This window comes from Chlamydotis macqueenii, chromosome 2 (assembly GCF_036417535.1).
Source record: "Chlamydotis macqueenii isolate bChlMac1 chromosome 2, bChlMac1.mat, whole genome shotgun sequence".
NCBI classification, from domain to species: Eukaryota; Metazoa; Chordata; class Aves; order Otidiformes; family Otididae; genus Chlamydotis; species Chlamydotis macqueenii.
Genome location: NC_141557.1, coordinates 34,333,449 through 34,352,600, shown reverse-complemented (window position 1 = coordinate 34,352,600; position 19,152 = coordinate 34,333,449). Strand labels below are relative to the sequence as shown.

General features: G+C 42.9%; 1 protein-coding gene across 1 annotated transcript; it reads right to left on the bottom strand.

The window, feature by feature from the left end:
• Nucleotides 1-272: 272 nt before the first annotated feature.
• NPY (neuropeptide Y) lies at nt 273-9,651 on the bottom strand. The gene is made up of 4 exons (XM_086741723.1): nt 9,499-9,651; nt 9,087-9,274; nt 3,743-3,823; nt 273-573 (listed from the first exon to the last, which is right to left on the bottom strand). Exons 2-4 carry the CDS (start codon nt 9,272-9,274, stop codon nt 549-551), a joined length of 294 nt encoding a protein of 97 aa, XP_086597849.1. The 5' UTR covers nt 9,499-9,651; the 3' UTR covers nt 273-548.
• Between the last annotated feature and the right edge of the window lie 9,501 nt (nt 9,652-19,152).

Below are 19,152 nucleotides of genomic sequence, written 5' to 3'. Positions count from 1 at the left end.
CAGAATTAAGCAGTGACTTATTCCTTTGTATTTTGAAAACGCAATTCATTTTAATACATTTGTCAATTGAAGTACTAAGTAAGTTTTTAGTGTGGTGATTCAGAAAAATCACCTCCCAGAATACTATTTTCCTAAATTATGTACTCTCCAATAACTTATTTTAAACAGTTTTGTATAAATCAAGCAGCTGAGCTGAGTTTGAGGCTACAATAAATGACGTCTTTATATGCTAATTACTGTAATAACTGTGACACTATTGTTGTCCACACTACTTTAGACTGCAAGGGGTTATAATTCAGTTTTAATAGCTTAAAACAACTCTTTGCTATACCAACGACAGGGTTGCTCATTTTCATTTAGAATGTTATATTTTGGAATGCACAAATAATTTATTTAAATAAAGGTATATACAAATATGATGACGGAAAAACTCTACAGAATTCAGTACAATGGCAGCATGCACTGGGAATGATGCTATGGTCTGCTTCAGAGGCACGGAGTATGAACTGAAAACTAGGAAAAGTTTTGATGGTGTCCTGAAAATCCCATCACCACATTGAAGGGTCTTCAAACCTGCAATACATATTATAAATAAAAAAAACGTTAAACACATTTTAAAGCCCCTTCTGAAAAATCCAAAGTTAGAACTACCCAAAATTTTCACGTTAATAATAGCAGCAATAAGGAATACATATGCATATTTGCAGTTGAAGATTGTATATGCAGCTCCCATCAAAGCAGAGGCATCTGTTTGACCAAATGTCAATACTTTGATACCAGAACTTGCCCCTCCATACTGCTGCCCAGATGGCGTGGTTTTACACCACTGAGACTCACTGCAAAGCTGCTTTATGCCGTTATGAAGCACTTAATGAAATTTAGCTAGAAAACGATGGTATGTTGAAACACAAATAGATATTTTTCTCTCTTACTTAGGAGTAAACACTTTTCAAAGAGAATTCACTGAGCCAAAAAGAAAAAAAATCCACTAGAAAAAAAACTACATGTCATGCTGTTAGCACCTTCAAACAAAACTGAAGTCCACAGCCACCATCCTACAATATTATTGTGGTATTCCACTGTTCAATATCAAAGATTTGAAAAATACATGTTGAAAGGGGTGCTGAGGGCAGGACTTGATCTACAGGTCTCCTGCTTGCAAATACCTGTTCTGTCTATGCAGCAAGTAAGTCAACAAGTGGGAGAACATGAAGAGAGACTAGAGGAAATGCATTTGCCATCATTTTTGCCATCTAAAAGTTGGGCATCTATTCTTCCTTCAAGGTCACCAACACCTTGAGAGGGCAATTGATCCTGCCCATTTTCAGATGAGAGGTCCATTTTCGAGGTACGCATCCCTCCGACTGACTGCAAAGGCAGCCTAGACAACTACTTCACACTAGATATCCAACTTTTAAAGAAGCAGTAGTAGGGAAAATGCATCCTGTAACCGAGTTTTAAAGGTTTTCCCACTGTTCCACAGTCTGGACAAGATCAGATACACACTACATCACATGTTTTTGTCATAAGAACTTATTTGTACTCAGATCAAGGTGCCTCCTTTTCTTATTCCTGAACTTTCTATATTTTAACTTGTTTCTATAAGAATCTCTCTAAACTTTCTTTATAAAGTCAGACACACACGTAGACTGCAAAATACTTTGTGGCATACATTAGTCAGCAAAAGTGAAATGTCAGACCAGGCCAGCCAAGCTGAATACAGTTACGTTGTTTATTAACACCTCAATATTCAGTTACAAAGTTCGTTCCCGAGAACTCATGAAGTGTGTCTCTCTCTCATTGATTCACCAAGTGCAAATTACATCTGCTCTGTAACTGGCTGTGTAGATAACTATTTCCAAAACATACATTTCATTAATTTAAGTTCGGAATAATACCAGCCTGCCTTTAATTCATTTAGCCTGGCTTCCTCCAGGAGGAAGGCTTAGGCAGCCACGCTGTACCTGGGCATATTTGCTATGTGTCCAGCTGTGCACCCCTGTGTGGCTCCCCTAACTTCACCATTGGCTTTCAAACCCTCTGGACAATTTCAGCCAAGTTAGAGAGAGGTACAGATGTCTCGCAGATATTAAGTTCACGATGTGCCATGAGACACAGGATTGGGTAAAAAAGAAGATTTAATTATGTCCTCTACATGGAGGAACAAGCTGGAGTGGGGTTCAGAATCCATACAGGGTTTTATCCTAGAAAACATATCCATAGGAAACTAGACATCATTGTTCCCAGTACTCATATAATTGTCATCAATGAATGACAAATACTGTACTCAGTGTGAAGTGCTGTTACAGGGGGTATGAAATAAAAATCTGTTTCTCATCAATTCTTGATCTTAAATGCAGACTAGATTGTTAGTTTGCTCATGAGTTTTTGCTCCCTGGTGGGTTATAAATAGCATTATTGAAACAATAATAATAACTATAAAGTTTTGTTATGAAGGGGTGAAAATTACAGAGAGTATTAGACTTTATACTACCCTGTGTGTCGCCTCAAATTCATGGCAGCGGAAATTTCCGATTATGCGAGGGCTCTGCCTTGTCATTACCAAACGCAAAATAGTCTCATACATTTCACTGCACTCCATGCAGTTTTTCACATAAGCATCTACAGAGAAAACTGCATCTCCACAGCTGCGGTTAGTCATCAAACCGTAAGTCAATGGCCTCCTTGTGTGCAGAACCGCAAGTCTTGTGAACAACGTCCCTCGATGGCAGTAGAAATTTTGGTCATCTTTCAGCGACAAGATCATGCCCTACGTTCAGCCTTCCAGGCTATTACGCTTAAGTACTTAGCTAGGCTAATTGAGCCTTTGCACAGCTGATGAAAGCGCAGACCATTTGCTTGTAAACTCTTAAGACGACTACTGCATAAAACATTTATTTCTGCAGTAGAAGCAGTGTCAGCAAACTTCAGGCTATCAGTAAACGCTTAAACTGAGCTCATTCATGCTTGGTGGTGAGCAAAACTAAAATCGATATTTTCTTTCATGAGACAAAACCCCCCCTGTGTCTTACTTTTTCAACATACTTACTTTTAGCTGTGTAAATTGTAGTCACTACTAAAGCATTACAGTATCTTATATTAAAGTGTCATTACCTAACTAGATAAATACCGTATGTACATTTGAAATCCCACTGTTGCTTGAAACACCACTATTGTTTTAAACAAAGTGCAAATGGAAATATAAAGGCCTTTTTTACCTTTGTAAAATATTGTGTACAAAACCAATGAGAAACACTGTATTTTAAAGAAAAGTCCTATCTGTGCATTTGTGTATAAGTTGACGTATGTGTGTATTTACCACTCATACATCTTTAGAGGAAAAATTTAAACCCATTTGAGTAGCAAATTAACAGAAATACGCCATCTTTCGGTTCCAATACGTACAGGCATCATCATCATGCATCAGTATACAATTCTGTGTAATAAAGCCCAGTAAGAGGCAAGCATTGTGCCTCCTTCCTTCAAACAGCAGGTACAGTCTGCTCCCAAAACCAGGAAACGAGGAGACTGGGCTATATTATATCTGGCAAGGTATTTCTTGCATTCGTAGATGGTGCTAGGTCCTTAAGAAAAAATAAATTTAAAATGTATTTTAAGGACATGTTTACGCAGCTGTTGGTGGCATATGTTTTCTCCTTGTGAAACACATTTACTGATAACAAATGAAACTGTTAAATCTAAATAAGAAGTGAAAGCCACCACAAAACTTCTTCATACATACCTGGATCTAGGAACATTTTCTGTGCTTTCCCTCAACAAGAGGTCTGAGATCAGTGTCTCTGGGCTCGATCTCTTTCCATATCTAAGGAAAGAGAAAAAAAAGTGTATTTTTGTGCGTGATTTTTTTTTAAATGAAGACAAAGCATGGAACCACTATGCAAATCTTTTCTGAAAAGTTGAATACAGCAGACAAAGAGAACTTTCCAGCAAGTATTTTAATTTAACTTGCCTTAGCCATGTAAGAAAATGTTCATTCTTCAGTATTTCTTTCAATATATATCTTCAATAAACACATTATATGATAGTATTGAGCAACTCTAAATATTTCTCAGTTTGTTGGCTGTTCCTGGATACTCTAGGACCTTGCACCTTACTGATGTGAGCAGGGAGGGAGGAGGAGGAAGCTGCGCATGGCGTGACCGCCGAGCGTGACATTCTTGCCCAGGATCCCAGTTCCATTGTCTCAGTAACGTTCTCATTGGTTTAGATGCTATTGTATTCTTCATCATAAGTTATGTAAATAAGGCATCAAATTTATCTATTAAGTTAATAGAAAACAAAACTCAGTATGCCATATTAGCCAAGATTTTTAAAGATACCTAGCACATTTGGGGCTGCCTAACACAGAGCACATTAGGTCATAAAAACTGAGCTACCCCAAGGTAATCATCACTCTGGAACTATGTGGTATGGGAGAGAAAACTTTCTGATTCAGAGTTCTTCCTCTATTAAATGAGATATCACTGACTGCCTTTGTCTTGTATTTACACAGCGACTATTTTTCTATTTGCTTTTTTTTTTAAAGAAAAATCCTGGATGCTATACATTGCTCAACAGTTAAAAGTACTGCAATTCCTGGTTCTTGGGAAGGAACTTGCTCTCTTTTCCTGAGAAAACAGAAGCGACAATGAGCAGCCAGCTTGACAAGCACTTCATGACTATAAGGATTCATTAGCCTAAGAGTGATAACTATAAGCAAACGCTCCCTTGGTTGGAAAGAATTAAGATCATGGTTTGTAACTTGTGTATGTAATTAGTCTGAATCACAAAGTACATTAACAGATAACAGCTTTGTGAATGCTGCTTGAGTGAAATTCTGATGCCAGAGAACTCAAAGGTGTAATTAAGGGCTTTGATTTTATCCATTGCTATCAATATGTTTCTCCGACAACTTAATCTAAACTAAAATTTAAAAAAAACCAACTTCCCAAATTGTAGTTAAAAAGTTAGCAGTGTTACCTGCTGATGGCATGACTTACTGAAAAGTGGAAACGTATCTCACGTTTAAATCATTTTATTCAACTCTTTGTATTTTTACATTGCCTTAATCATTTTAGTACATCCCCTGTGCTCCAGAAAGACAAAGCATCACTTTCAGAATTTTAAAGTAAATTTCTTAATCTAAGCTGACTGAAACCAGGTATCTGAAAAGAATCAGCCAGACACAGTAAAACACTATTACAATAATGCAATCAAGCATGACGCTGAATCAAGTACCTTGCACTCCATCACCACAAAGGGATTTCTTTCCTTCTTTCTAGTTCCCTACTCTGAGTAACATGGATGTGACACAGGAGGATCTGAGGAAGAATCTAATTTGCCGCTGTTTTAGGTATTCAATTTAACAAATCAACAACTTGCTTCAACAGCTCACACTCGGCTAAAACTCCCACTAATCTCTCAGAAAGTTTTATCTGAATAAGAAATGGTAGCAATCCTCCAGGGCACAAAGATTCAGTCAAATCACGAAGACTATTGTTTTGGGGAGATACTTTTGATATGAGTCCACTCGGTGCCTTGGCTAGACCAAGTGCTGCTGCCTGTGCTGGATGGATCCACCATGCAAAGCTGCACGAGGCAATTGCCAACTGTGACCAACTCTGGCCAAGAAGCAGATGTTCTTCCAAATGTCAGATGCCTAAGCCTCCTGTCTGCCCCATAATTTTGCCACTGAGAAACAACCATGCTACAATCCTAATAAAAAGAGTCCATGGACAAAGTCAATCTCTTCTTCCTGAGATCTTTGCTCCAGTTGCTTCATGTTTGCTCCCTGTCTACCTTGCCCAGCTCTGAGATAACATGAACAGAGAAAGCCAGGCCTTTATTTGCTGTTTGGGAAACTCATCTATCAAATATCATCACTGCTTTAAAAGAATGAGGCACCAAGCTTTGTGAAAATAGCTGGTCAGGTTTTATGCTTAGCTTGAGACATCAAGGCCTTTTTTCGAGCATGCTGATAAGCCACAACTCCAGCTGAAATCAAAGGGATTGAAGAGTAAATGAACTTATTCCGATTAGGGACATAGTATCTCAGACTCCGCGAAATCTCAAAGCTTCCTATGAAAACTTGGGTCTTGGGAGTCAAATCCCATCAATGCCCAAGGCCAGCAACAGGAGCTGAGGGATTTCAGAAGCATTTTGTGGGTCTGTTTCAAAAAACTGCCAAAAAAAAAAAAAAACAACCAGGCTCTCAAGATCTGCTCCCTTCCACATTAAAAGGTGTTGACATGAAGTGGGAGCATCAGTACCACCCAAGTCAGATGCACTTCCATACTCTCTGCCTTGCCTATAGCTCAAGCCATTTCCAGCAGGAATGGCCTTACTGTTTTGTGCCAGCACAGAAGAGACACAGATGCAAGAACAAGCTATGAGGAACAAAAGGAAGAGGGCCTATTGGCAAGAGGGAGTACAAGCAGTACCAAACAGCAGAAGGAGGAGTGATTCAAGGAAAGATGGGCTTTGAAGAAAGCCCCTAAACAGCACAGTACAGGGGTATGAGACAAGGACCACAGGATGGTTTTGAGGACAGAGGGGGAACTAATCCAAAGACACACAGACATCTTCAGACTAGGAGTCTGCATCTGTGCTGGTCACCTTAGGCTCTCTTTTAAGTCATAAAGACCCAGCACATCAGGAATGAAGGATCTCATCAGAAACTAGAAGTCTGAAACAGGCCTGGTGACTTGCACCCTACAAGTAGCTGTTTCCCTCAGCTGACCTCAAAGGGCTAGAAAGCTGATGGGCACAGATGTCTAAAGCTAAGTGAGATGGACCTGAAGGGGAAGGGTCTCAAAGAGAAAGGGAGCAAAGCAGCCACACAGACAAAGTCTAAAGACGGGAAGAGAAAGATGATCTGGAAGGAAGAAGCTTCACAGGAGCTGGGGCGAAGACCCTGTGGGTCACAGTAGGGGAGCGATGCTAAAATGCTTCAGTTAGATGAGAAGCAGAAGCCAAGGGGATGAGCCAGAAGGTTATTCATAACCACAAAAATGCCAAACAAGACTAGACAGATGAACCTGAAGAGAAGAAAGCATCGATCTCTTCATCCCTTCCCAATGTGACCAGGCTGCAGGCACAGCCTGCTCACACAACCCCAGGAAGAGCAGGGTGAGCCCCCAGACCCTTTATTTCCCCGTGTGACAGGGCTCCCAAGCAGCACCCAGCACAAAAGGCAGAGGCAAAAAGCTGTAAGAAGAGAAAAAGCTTCAAGAACCTCTGCTGAAATAGAGCAAATGATTCAAATTCTTAGACCAGTCCAAAATGCTTCGAAAAGTTATTGATTTATTTTGCAAGTGACTGTGCCACTGCTGAAACAGGGAACCTCCAGAAGCTCAGTTAAGCTTTCCAAGCGGCGGCAGAACTTACTTTATCTCTGCTCTGCTAATTCACCACAGAGTGGAAATGGCACACCTGTGGTTTTTAAGTTAACCTATGTAGCCAACTTTAAAATGTATATCATGAAGTTGCCATTGTGGTGGCTTTTTCTGCCAACTTCATTGTATTTCCAGATCAATTCTGTTCCCTTTGAATATTAAGGAGGGATGGGGGTGTCTAGGTGAAACCTGAAGAAAATTGAAATTCTGCACTGTTTCATCCATTAGCAACAATTAGTTCATCAGTTTCAGTTAATTTCAGAACCCAGATCCACAGGGAAGAATGAAAGCAGCCTCAATCTCCAAGCCATGTGCACCCCAGAAGTTAGGGAAAAAAAGCTACACAGCCAACATGAAAGGAAGCACATAGGGCACACATCAGAAGTGGAGGTTGACTACAGAAGAAGGGGTTCATTTGGTTCATTTGGGTTTTTTGTTTGTTTGTTTTTAAATATGACCTAGGTTTGGACAGGAACCACCTTTGAAGTCAGAGATGAAAGAAATAAGAAGAGATGAGAAACCAGGCTGGAGATCCCACTGCAGCCAAGGGAAAAGGGCAGCAGGGGCAGAACTTGAGGATCAGATTATTTCAGCAGTAATGGAGACAAAAAGTTACCCAAGCACAGACTATCGAACAGAAGCATGCCACACACAGGAACAAGTTGTGAATATTGCTTTAAAAGTTCGGGACTGAAGAACTGTACTTCTATCAGCCTCTTCATCTGTGTTACGCTGTTAGTGCACTGGCAAACAATGTTATGGGTTTGCTGGGAAAGCTCTCAGTTACACGACAGCCTCCCTTCTAATTTAATTCTTCAGACTTCTAGAGGGACAAATGAAAGCCTAATTTTAGTCCTCTCATCTGGTTTTGATATTAAAGAAAGAAATAAATATGTCAAAGCTTTTCTGGGTAACACACTGCCCAGGGACCTCAGGGGAAACTTCTGTTAATCACACAGTCTGAACCGGACAGATGCTCCCAAATAAAATAATTTTATATCCTAATGGTCACTTTTTTTCAGACTTAAGCACTACTTTACAAGCACAGTCATCGTCAAAAGCCAGTTTAGAGCAAGGGAGGTTCAGGTCACACTCTTTTTCCTTTCAGACTGCGTTCTTGCTTGCAGTCTTGAGAGAGTTTTTGTTAGGAGTAGTGGGGTTTTCAGCACTCGCAGCTGCATGAAGTAGCTGGCAAACCACAAAGTATCTGGACTACTACTGCTCCTCAGCAAGGCTGGAGGGGCACTTTTTCTCCTTCAAACCTTCACTAGAGACAGCAGCAGCAACAAAAATGGGAAACTGCTCCCACTCCCCTACCTCACCTTCCCCTGCAACCAGGTTAGTTCTGTTTTTCTCTCCCTTTTGGGGGTTTCTTCCCATGCACACTGCCCTGCGGTTCACCCTCCTGCTCGTCAGCCCGTCTGCACCAGGGCTGGAAAGCGCTGAGAGAGCAGAGGCAGCACGGACGCCCCGTCTACCAACTGGGACAGTGGAAATTCATCCCTGGACCCAGAGGTGACTCGGGAAGTGCACGGCTGCTGGGAGTTTGCTCACCACGTCTTTTTCCGTGTCAGTGGGGGCAGCAGGGCGAGACACGAGGGAGCACCCCACTTTCGGCCCCCCCACCTCCCCGTGGAAAAAGGCAGCCCGGGGAGTGGGAAAGGGGGGTGCTGGCCGGCCCGCTCTGCCTACCTCTGCCTGGTGATGAGGTTGATGTAGTGCCTCAGCGCCGAGTAGTATCTGGCCATGTCCTCTGCGGGAGCGTCCTCGCCGGGGCTGTCCGGTTTGGAGGGGTACGCCTCTGCCAGCGTCCCCAGGCAGACCAGCAGCGACAGGGCGAAAGTCAGCACCGACACCCACAGCCTCACGGTGCCCTGCATCTGCACGGCGGGATGGAGTGGGGTGGGGGAGAGCCGCTGTCAGCATCTGCCCCGACGGCGGCAGCAGCGCAACAGCCCCACGGCGCCCCAGACCGGCCCGGCCCGCTCCACGGCCCCCATCCCCATTCCCGTCCCCTGTCCCCGTCCCCGTCCCCTGTCCCCGTCCTCGTCCCCTGTCCCCGTCCCCGTCCCCGTCTCCGTGCCCGCCCCGTCGCGGCACTCACGGTGGCGGCTGCAGCGGAGCGGCTCTTGGCTCAGCGTGGCGCTTCCGCCCGTGGGTCGGGGCTCCCGAGTGCGGGGCTCCGCGCCTCGCCGGGGTGTTTTAAGGCTTCCCCGGCAGGCAGGAGGGGCCTCGGGCGATCACGCCTCGTCGGCTCCGGTCCTACGTCCTCCCCCCACGCCCCGCTCCGCCTGCCCCTGCCCCGGGAGGGGCACCGCGCCCGGGCGCGATAGAGGGGGCGGGTGCCGCCGCTGCCCCCCGCCTCCTTTCCCCCATCCCCGCAGCCCGCCCATCGTCCCGGCAAATCCCACCCACGGGCTGCAGCCGGGTTCTGCCTCCCAGCCCCGCGTGCCCCGGGTCCGGCCGTGGGAGCCCGGCTGCCTGTCCCTGTGGAGCTGCCGTCCCGGGGCCCGAAGCCGGCAGGGGAAGGGACGCGAGTGTGGGGAAGGAGTTTACCCCTCTCCCATGGCACCGGAGGGACCCCAAGTTTGAGCTTCTTAACAGGAGAGCTGCCGAACGGAAAGTCAAGAAAGGAAGACGGTTTGGGGCAACCCAAAATACCAAATCAGTGCCACAGGTTCAGACGTTATACCTACTAAGTGGGTAGATCTTGAGGCTTAATTCCCCCGGGCACTGGCAGCAGAGCCACAGCAACGAAATCGTACCTCCCTCCATGCCCACTCTGCCAGGGGGACCCTCTACACCCCTGCCAGGGCTGCCTTCTGAGGGGCTTCTCGAAAGTGACTTTCTTCTGTTTTTTTTTTTTCTCTGCCTGAGCCACATGCCACAGAAAACAGCTCACCAACGCCGTGGGATCACAGCGGCCTTGCCAGCTGTCCTGACCCAAAGGAACCACCACTGAATCTGGGACCCAGCAACTTCTCCCAGCAACATAGGACTGATCTGGCCAAGGAGCAGGATTTAGGTGTCTGCCTAAACTTGTCCAGACCCAGAGTCAGTGGGGACAGATGGGCACCCTGACAGCAATCTGATGCCTCGTACAACAGAGCTCTGAAAGGTCTGAGATTAGCAGAGTGGGCATCTTCTGGCGACCTGCCCTTCTCCACCGATTACAGCAGCAGCCCAGGCGACTAGGCTAGGCTAGATGCCTGACTACCAGAGTGCCTGAAGCTGAGTAAGATGAATCCAACCCAAACAAAGTTTCAGGAGGTGTTGAAGAGTTTGGTGGAGTTGGAAACTATTCATACATATCAGTAGAATTAAGTTAATTCTTTGGAAACAGGTAATTTGATTAGCATCTTGATGACCAATGACTAATTCCAGTTGGAATGACAAATCATGACTCCAATCACATCTTATTTTTACTTTAATTTGAAGGTAAAATAACAACCACTCAAGTAAGAATGTTAGACATACTGACAGAAAGCTTTAAGACATATTCTAAAATTGTATCATACATATCCTACTGTAAATGTAGTTATTAATTTCTATAGTTATTATCATATGCAGTTATTGGTTAAATAATAATCCATTGTATTCTGAAAAACAATATCCAGTTTGCAAGAGCAAAGCAAGAAATCTTCATCACTCCAGCAATATAATCTCAACATTATCTAAAAAAAACCACCCTATTAAATAAATGGCTACAAATGGCTTTTGTGGTGTGTGAGGAACCTCACTGAACTATGTCCATTTCAAGCCATGAAAGAAAATGAAACTCCAGAGTTCTTAACATCAAGAAATATTTTTAAATCTTCATGACTCCTTAGTGCACTGGCCACAAACCTTACAGCAAGACTACAGGTGGCCTTTTATCACATACTGAGTGAAGGGTTTTAATGTGTGTGAATAATTCTCCACACCCCAGCCAGCAACTCTAGCTCCTAATTTCAGTAGATCTGTGCATAGGGTGACATCACTTCTTACAAAGTGGCCTCACTGCATCCCCCCACGCTCTCTGTCCTCCCACCAGCAGCACTCCTGCACATTTGTTGTCCTCACGTTGGCTCAACAGAAGCCGTTGATGTGACAGTCTGATACCTGTGACACTGCAAAGGCCCTAGAGAGCAACTGTGCTCTGGCTCCATCACTTTCCCTTTGCCACACTGAATCCAATAAGCTGCCTAATTCAAAGCTTGCATTGATCCAGTTTATCAGCTTTTACGGGGTAGAGGGGACAATGGCAGCACCAGGGACTGAGACATCTGGGAAGGGGTGCCACAACAACAGCTCTTACCAGCTTCAGCCTGACTGACTTTCTCACCATTAAACTCTTTCACAGCTTACAACTGAGATCACTTCTCTCCCACTAGCACCGCTATTTTTACACTATCAATCTTCAAACAGTTCAAAGACAGAGGAATAAGTCAACTAGCAAGACTAGCAAGCAGAGCAAGATAAACAGGACACCTGGCATCTACACGGTTACTTGGGGTATGAGACAGCAACAACATTCCCCCAGCATGGCTGTGTTAATGGGTGTGTTAAAAACGGTTTCCAGAGTCAAGGTCTCCGGCACCTTTGATGATGCCTGCTGATGATTACTCCGCATGGATGCTTGCCCAGCATTGCTGTCCTTGCACAAAGCAGGCAGGGATTTGAATTCTGGCAAACGGCAGAGTTGCACTTCCCACAAGCAGCTTAGGATGGGCTATAAAGGGGAACAAGAAGGCGATGAGGGTAGTTGGAAAGAAATGAGTAAGATTCAGAAGAGCTGATGAAGAAACTTGGGAAAAACCGACTGGAGTTAAAAAATACGGCCTCGAAGAGAGAATAGAAAGACACAGGCATAGCTCAAGTGTGGCAGCACTTACATATTCACATTTTTTCTTTGCCAGATACTACGGGGTTGCAGATGTGCAACTCCTAGCTAAGCAATCAGAAGAGTACGTAACTACATACAGAGAGAAACATGGGAGTTTCAAAGCTCTGAGCAGGTATCAGTGCCAGATACAGCACCGATGGGAAAAAAAAAAACTGAAAAAGAACATGACAGTCAAATTTTGCCTATGTTTTAGTGTCACGACATTTAAAGATTCAATAGACAGCTGTTTAGCCTACAAATTTCAGACAACACTAAGAACAAGAAGACTTCCAAGATATCAACATATTAAAAGTGAGATGATACTGTTCTACAAGCAGTGTAACTGTGAAAGAAAATTCAAGTCATTCATTAATGGTAGTATATATGATTGCATTAAACATGCACATGATATTTTCCTTAATTAAAACAAAATTTAGTGTGATTAACTTTAGAAAGAATAATATTTGTAGCATGCTTTCTGTGGTAGGCATGGAAATAAAGCTGTTCTCTACTATTACATTTACACATATAGTCATTTTCTCACTGAAACAAAGTAAGGGCGTGTGCATCGGTGATCCTAAACCGACATTCCACAATAGTCCATTAATATTCCTGGTTTTAAATACAATAACAAGATCAATCTCCTAGTACAGGGAAAGTGTTAAAAATTGGAGCCCTGGGAAGAAAAGATTTATGTGGTACTAGAGACCTGGAAATGGCAGATTTTATCAGCTGATGTTGCCTGTGCTTTTGCAGTTAAAATGTCTCTCTAAAGGTTTCCACAGCTGAGGAAACCTTCCAGAAATGCTGAATCTTTAGGACTGGAAGTTCAGTCAGATAAGCAGTGTATAATTATTCGGTAGTCACATGAATTTATCTGAACCTATTTGGACAGAAAATGGGGCTGTTAATCTCACAAAATCAGGCTCTCTCACACTTGTATTGCTGACTTCAATCCGCTTAGTGATACTTTCAGAAAAAGTTTCTCCTTGTGCTTTGGTACATCACACCAATGCCCACATTTCCCAACTTTCATGTGCCCCTTTCCGTACTTTTGTTCACCTCCCCCTGTATATGCTGGTAAAGGTTGAACAGAACACCCTCTAATCCTCAAGTGACCATCCCTTCTTATCTGCTCAGCAGTAGTACTGGTCTCAAGAGGCATCCTTGTCAGTCCAGCAGGCATTAAGCAGGTTTTTAACACTCCACCAAAAAGTTGGTCTCTGCCTGAGTACAAACTACATGAAAATATAAGAGAAAAGAAAAACCTAATGGATCAAACCAAAGCCCTGCCTATCTTGTCAACAATGGCATCTAAAAGCAGATTCCCGAGTCTGTCAGAATAGGAAAAGCACTTTACGCTGTTTTCCCACTATACTTTTCCCAACCTCTAGAAAATTGTGGCTTCAGGACTTCCTAACTAGCAGTTGAGGTTTTGCATATTTGAGCATCACCAGCCTACTGCAGCAGAAGTCCCACAGAATTCTCGCTGTGGGTTACAGGACAGGAATGGAAGTCACCAGCTGGCACTGTCCCTCTGTTTCTGCTTTGACGCGATGCCCGTATGTCCCCTCTCCCCACAGCGCTGGGACAGTCCAACACTAGTACCCAGGTGATGAGTGTTATTCACACACTGAGGCGGTGAGTGCCTTCCCTTGCTGTGGCAGCAGGACACCGCAGGGACCCAAATATCATGCCAAGCCACCAACCTCATCTGCACGGCACCTCCTGCTCTCCATCAGGGAAAAGGGAAAGCAACTCTTCCTGACATGAGCTGCCTCTGGCGATGCACAAATGGCTACCGGACAACTACCTGACTGTGAGCTGCAGATCTGAGATGTAATACTGATAAACTCTTTGCTGTTTAAAGCAATGCTGTTCACAGCTTCACATCAAAGGCCCTGCAAGCATTTGACTCACAATCACAGCGACATATGAGTGGTTTCAGTGGAATCTTATAATGAAAGCTGTTATTTGTTTTTTCTGAAAACACAGCCAGAGAGACTTCAGAAATGCTGCAACAAGGTCAGAGGGGCATCAGCAACTGTCCTGAGGACACACGGTACAATGCACAATGTTGACAGGAAAATGACAGTACTCAAATAAGCAACAAAACCAAACCCAGTATTTGCAACTCTAAGGACATTTGTTTTGCTACACCTTCTTCCCTTTCCCACTCCCTCAGGACAACAGAAACACAAAGGCAGATTAGTACGATGGAGATCAGAACACTACCTCTGGCAACACGTCTACTGCTGAGACCGAAGTCAGTAAGGAATCTTACAAGAAGGTAGGGGTTTACAGCAAATGGTTCAAGTGTTTATATCAGAAACAAAAATTTCTCTGCACTGAAAGAAAGTGATTTTTCGTGCTTCTAAGATGAGGAAGTTGGCAAAGCTCTCATGACTTAAAGACAACCGGAATGACTAGAATTAACCATACGCAACTTCAATCCTGGTAAAGAGGGAAATGGGAGAAAAAGTGAGCGAAGTTCAAGCAGGCTACCCTGTAGGATTGTGCTGAGTGACTCTGCCTGAAAATGAAACAAGACTTGTCTGAAACATAAGAGATATCAGAGGCTGATGGGATTGTGCCAAGGACTGAAGAAATCCAATCACACTTACGTGGAGAACTGTCACACGTCTTACCTGCAGGGAGTAAATCAGAGAGGCAGGTATAAGAGAGACATTTGCAAAGGCTTCTGAAAAACCCCGCTATGTGTGTTCATTTGTAGAATATTACCACTTACTGATATGTGTACAGAAGCAAATCTGTCTACATCCAAGGCACTGAAGCTGAAATACATCCTTATGCTTAAAATGTGGATATTATATACAAAACCATCTTCTCTCCTAGCAGACTCACAGTCTAAGCACAGGCAGAATCACTTTTGCTTCCTGTCCTGCAACATTAACACAACCGAGAGTTAACTTTATCCCAGATGGTTTCATAATTTTGTATTTGTTGAATGCTTTATTACTTGCCGTGGCATGCAACACAGGAAACCTCAAGTGCCAAAGCTGCAGCACTTTTTAAAAGCAGATGTAAGCTTGAAGACAAGGGTAATAGGTTGATTAATGCCATGGTAATACAAGATGCTATTTGCCTCTGCTAGCTTTGGTTAACCAAAATGTAGATTCCTGCTTTAAGAATTGGTCCAGACTCTCCCTATGGTCAAAAAAAAAAAAAAAAAAAAAAAAAAGGCAGGCAGCTGTAGAGCAATTTGCCTAAGATAAATGGCCATCACAACTGGAACCCCATCAGGAGATGCTTTTCTCTCCCTGTCATCTTAAAACACAGAGATCATAGACTAGTCAGCCACACACAGTCAAAGAAACCAAAGAACAAACTGCACACTGGTGAGAGGGAATTCTTCGCCATCACAAGGGCTTGGGTACCACAGACAACCACAACAGTTGTCCGTACTAGAAATTATTCTTCATCTATACCTTGACGTATAGACAGGATTTAGGAAAGGGTCATACACTTAAGACAGCACTGTACCAACTGTACAGGTCTCACAGAGCAGAGACACATGGAAATGTCTTGATGCACTCCTAAAAAAATGTCCAAATTGTCTTAGCTGTGCTCTGGCCTTATACAGTTTGACTGTACCTCAGCTAACGGCTTTTCACTCCTGCTAAATGGATGAACTCCATCAAATAAACTCCATGTTCAGCCATTAATTCAATAAATCTGACATCAGGAAAGAAATGTTTATCCATTATTCTGCTGTTTTTTTTCCGTGCACAGTGGTGCAGTTTGGAGCAAAAGAGCATGACAGCTGTAACAGTAAGGGCAGGCTTATTTTGTGTATGACAAGCATAACAACAACATGGATTACAAACTCTAGCATTAAAACATACCTTCTGAAGTTCTTACACTGTTAAAACTAATTATCATCTGTTTCATATTTTAGTTCTTATCATCTCCTCTTAATCCACTCACACAACTTTCTGTCAGGCACTAAGGTCCTGGTAAAGTAAATTAAAATACATCTCCAACAAACATGACTGAAAATGGATTCTGCCTCATTTAAGTACATTTACTCTTTTTTTTCCCTTGGCTTGCACTTTGACAACATGTTCTTATTTATTAATATCATATATTATTTTATTAAAATTAGCAGTCATATTATTTATGCAAATAGAAGAAATTGAGCAAGATGTGATATGGTGCCCCTCATCCTACCACTGTGCTGTCTGTACCCTCACCTGTTAATTGTTGCCTGCTGAGAGACTGCACAAGTAAATATGGAGTTACCTGCTTTGCATGATTATATTTGAGCTTAAGATCTTGCAGAAGTGCCTTTCTTTCTACACTCTCCCATGAGAGAAGGAAGAGACTTGAACATTTTTGGCTGCCTTTACGCATTACGCTAACCTCCACCCAAAGCAGGAAAAGACAGAATGCTTGAATGGGAGCCAAATTCTGGGAAGCATCAATGTGGGTCAGAGGAAGGGACCAGCTGCAGGCTGGAAGCCAAAGGCAGCGTGCTGCCAGCCGTACCACATGTGCAACACCAAGGCTCTGCTGATCGCTGGAGGGATGGTCTGTAGAGAAGACAGCAGATCAGGTGTTGACCCTGCTCAGGCTTTCAAAAGCTTCAAGGAGTAGCTTCACAGGAGAATATTTTAGTACAACTTTTGGCCTTCGCTCTGTGAAATGCACCTGGCAAAGCACAGACTTGCTACACAGAGTGTCCCTCCTTTAAATCTTGAAAGGTCTGGATGTGAGATAGCACTGCTGTTGTTTATACAGCCCTGATCCTTTCATTCCCACTTGTTGCCTGTGTGTGTTTGAAACAACAGATGTGTTGAAGCTGTCATTTGCCAGCACTTTGCACAAAGTCCCCCTACAATTTCCTGGCCACCTGGCAATGGGAGACTGTCACCTCACTGCTGAAGAGTCAGCACTCATTCAGAACAAACGTATTGGCACAAAATGCATAGTTTTTACCCAAGGATCAAAGTATTATTAGTCAAATAAATATAATCAGAAATCAGGGCAGAACTGTATACTCCACCAAGGAGGAAGACAGACATCCAAGATACTCACAAATCTGGTTTTCCTAAGGTACCCATCCCCACAGTATTTGTCTGCAACCATATAAAGTATGCATGTCTGTGAAATTATCTGTACATCTGTTTCTGGGCGTATAAGAACTTGCCAAACCTGTGATCATTTGCACACTTCAGTATGTTCAAATGGAACCAATAAAGCATTGTTCTCAAGAAACAAAATCTCAACTACACAGTGCAATTCCCTAAATCTTATTTGTCTGTTTTGCAGCAGGCTTGATAGATATTTGTAAAACCAGATGAAATTTCTCGTTATAAGAATTGACATGATCACTGAATATATTGCAAAGATTTTCTGGCATTTGTTTGGATCACTGTTCTGTACTTTTCTTATGCTCTTAATTGTTCCGAGCAGTTCCTCATTTCTCAGAAGTTTCCAGACAATTGGTTTTTTTGCCAAGCAGAAGAAAATCACATTCAAAAGATGATCCATTATTTAAAGGTGTTAGATCAAACCAATCCCTACTGTAACTTTCCAAAACTCAGCGGTGCTATTGAATTGTGGTAGCTTCACCATTGCGATGAATTAGCACATCTGCTTTTAATGTACTGACCTTGCAGTGCAAAAGTAATGCGGCATTACTTTCGTATTGTCACGATGATGTTATTATTGAGTTTATGTTCCCAGGGTTTCACTTTTTTTCAGTACAGGTAACAGCAATATGAGGGCAAAATTAAAAAAAAAAATCTCCCCCCAAACCCAACCAGATAGTTGGAAGCACACAGGAAAACCTTTGGTAACATTGGCTTTTCTTGAGGTTATAGCTGCTTTCACCACTGGAAAAGATCGAACTAATTTATCTATGACCCAGGCTATGTAACTGCTAATGGAAATAGTTTCAAATATGTTACAACAGAACATGCTAGCCTATTTAATTATAGTATGGCCACCTGCTCAGCTCCTATCAGGGGCAGGACTCTCATCAGCTCTGTTTAAAAAAAAAAAAAAAAAAGTATCAGATATATTTTCAGGTGAAGCTTTAATTTTAGCATTTACTATGTTTGAAACCAGTGTTCTCAGCACATTCCTGCCTCCAGAAGATCTTAACATGCCCGTCCAGCCGTGAGATGAATTATAAAAGTACAATACAGGAAACAAACAAAAAGGACACCCTTGCAGCTGGATTGCCCAGTTCTACATATTTTCTAAAAGTCATACATCTATACAATTGGTCCTTGACCTTCTAGGAAGCCTGAGGAAGAGTAAGATAACCCAAATCCAGTTATCTACTGAAGAGAATGCATCCAAAGGGACAGTCTCATTACTGTGTGACATCACCATACAACTGGAGAGGTTTCTTCATCCTGTGCAGCTTTTAGGGACAAATAATACCCATTATGGACTCTCAAAGTCTCATTTATCAGCAACTTTGACTGCTGATGTGATGTAACATTGCTAGTACAGGTCAGATTCTGGGTGTATTTCACTGAAACCGTATTTGCCTGTTATCTGCTCCGTGCTGCTCATTACCAAAGCACCCAAGCATGTAATAAACAGTAGTGAATTCACCTCCACAGTGTCTTGTGAAGTGGGAAAGTGCTACTGTAAGGGTTGTACTTGTCGGTGATTCCAGAATTCCTCCCAGCTGCCTTGAGTACTGCCGGTAAAGGTGTGCTAACTCTTATGAAAAACGCACTTCCATATGGAGGAACTTGTGTCCACTAAATGAAAAAAAATAGTGATACTTCAGAGCATGCTGTAAAATAAATTATTCTCCTTTGGAAACTGTCTGGATGTCAGTCTTGCATCACTTTATGTTAATTACCTATTTTGCAAGTTTTTTTTAAAGCATAACACATGCAGTTTGCAATG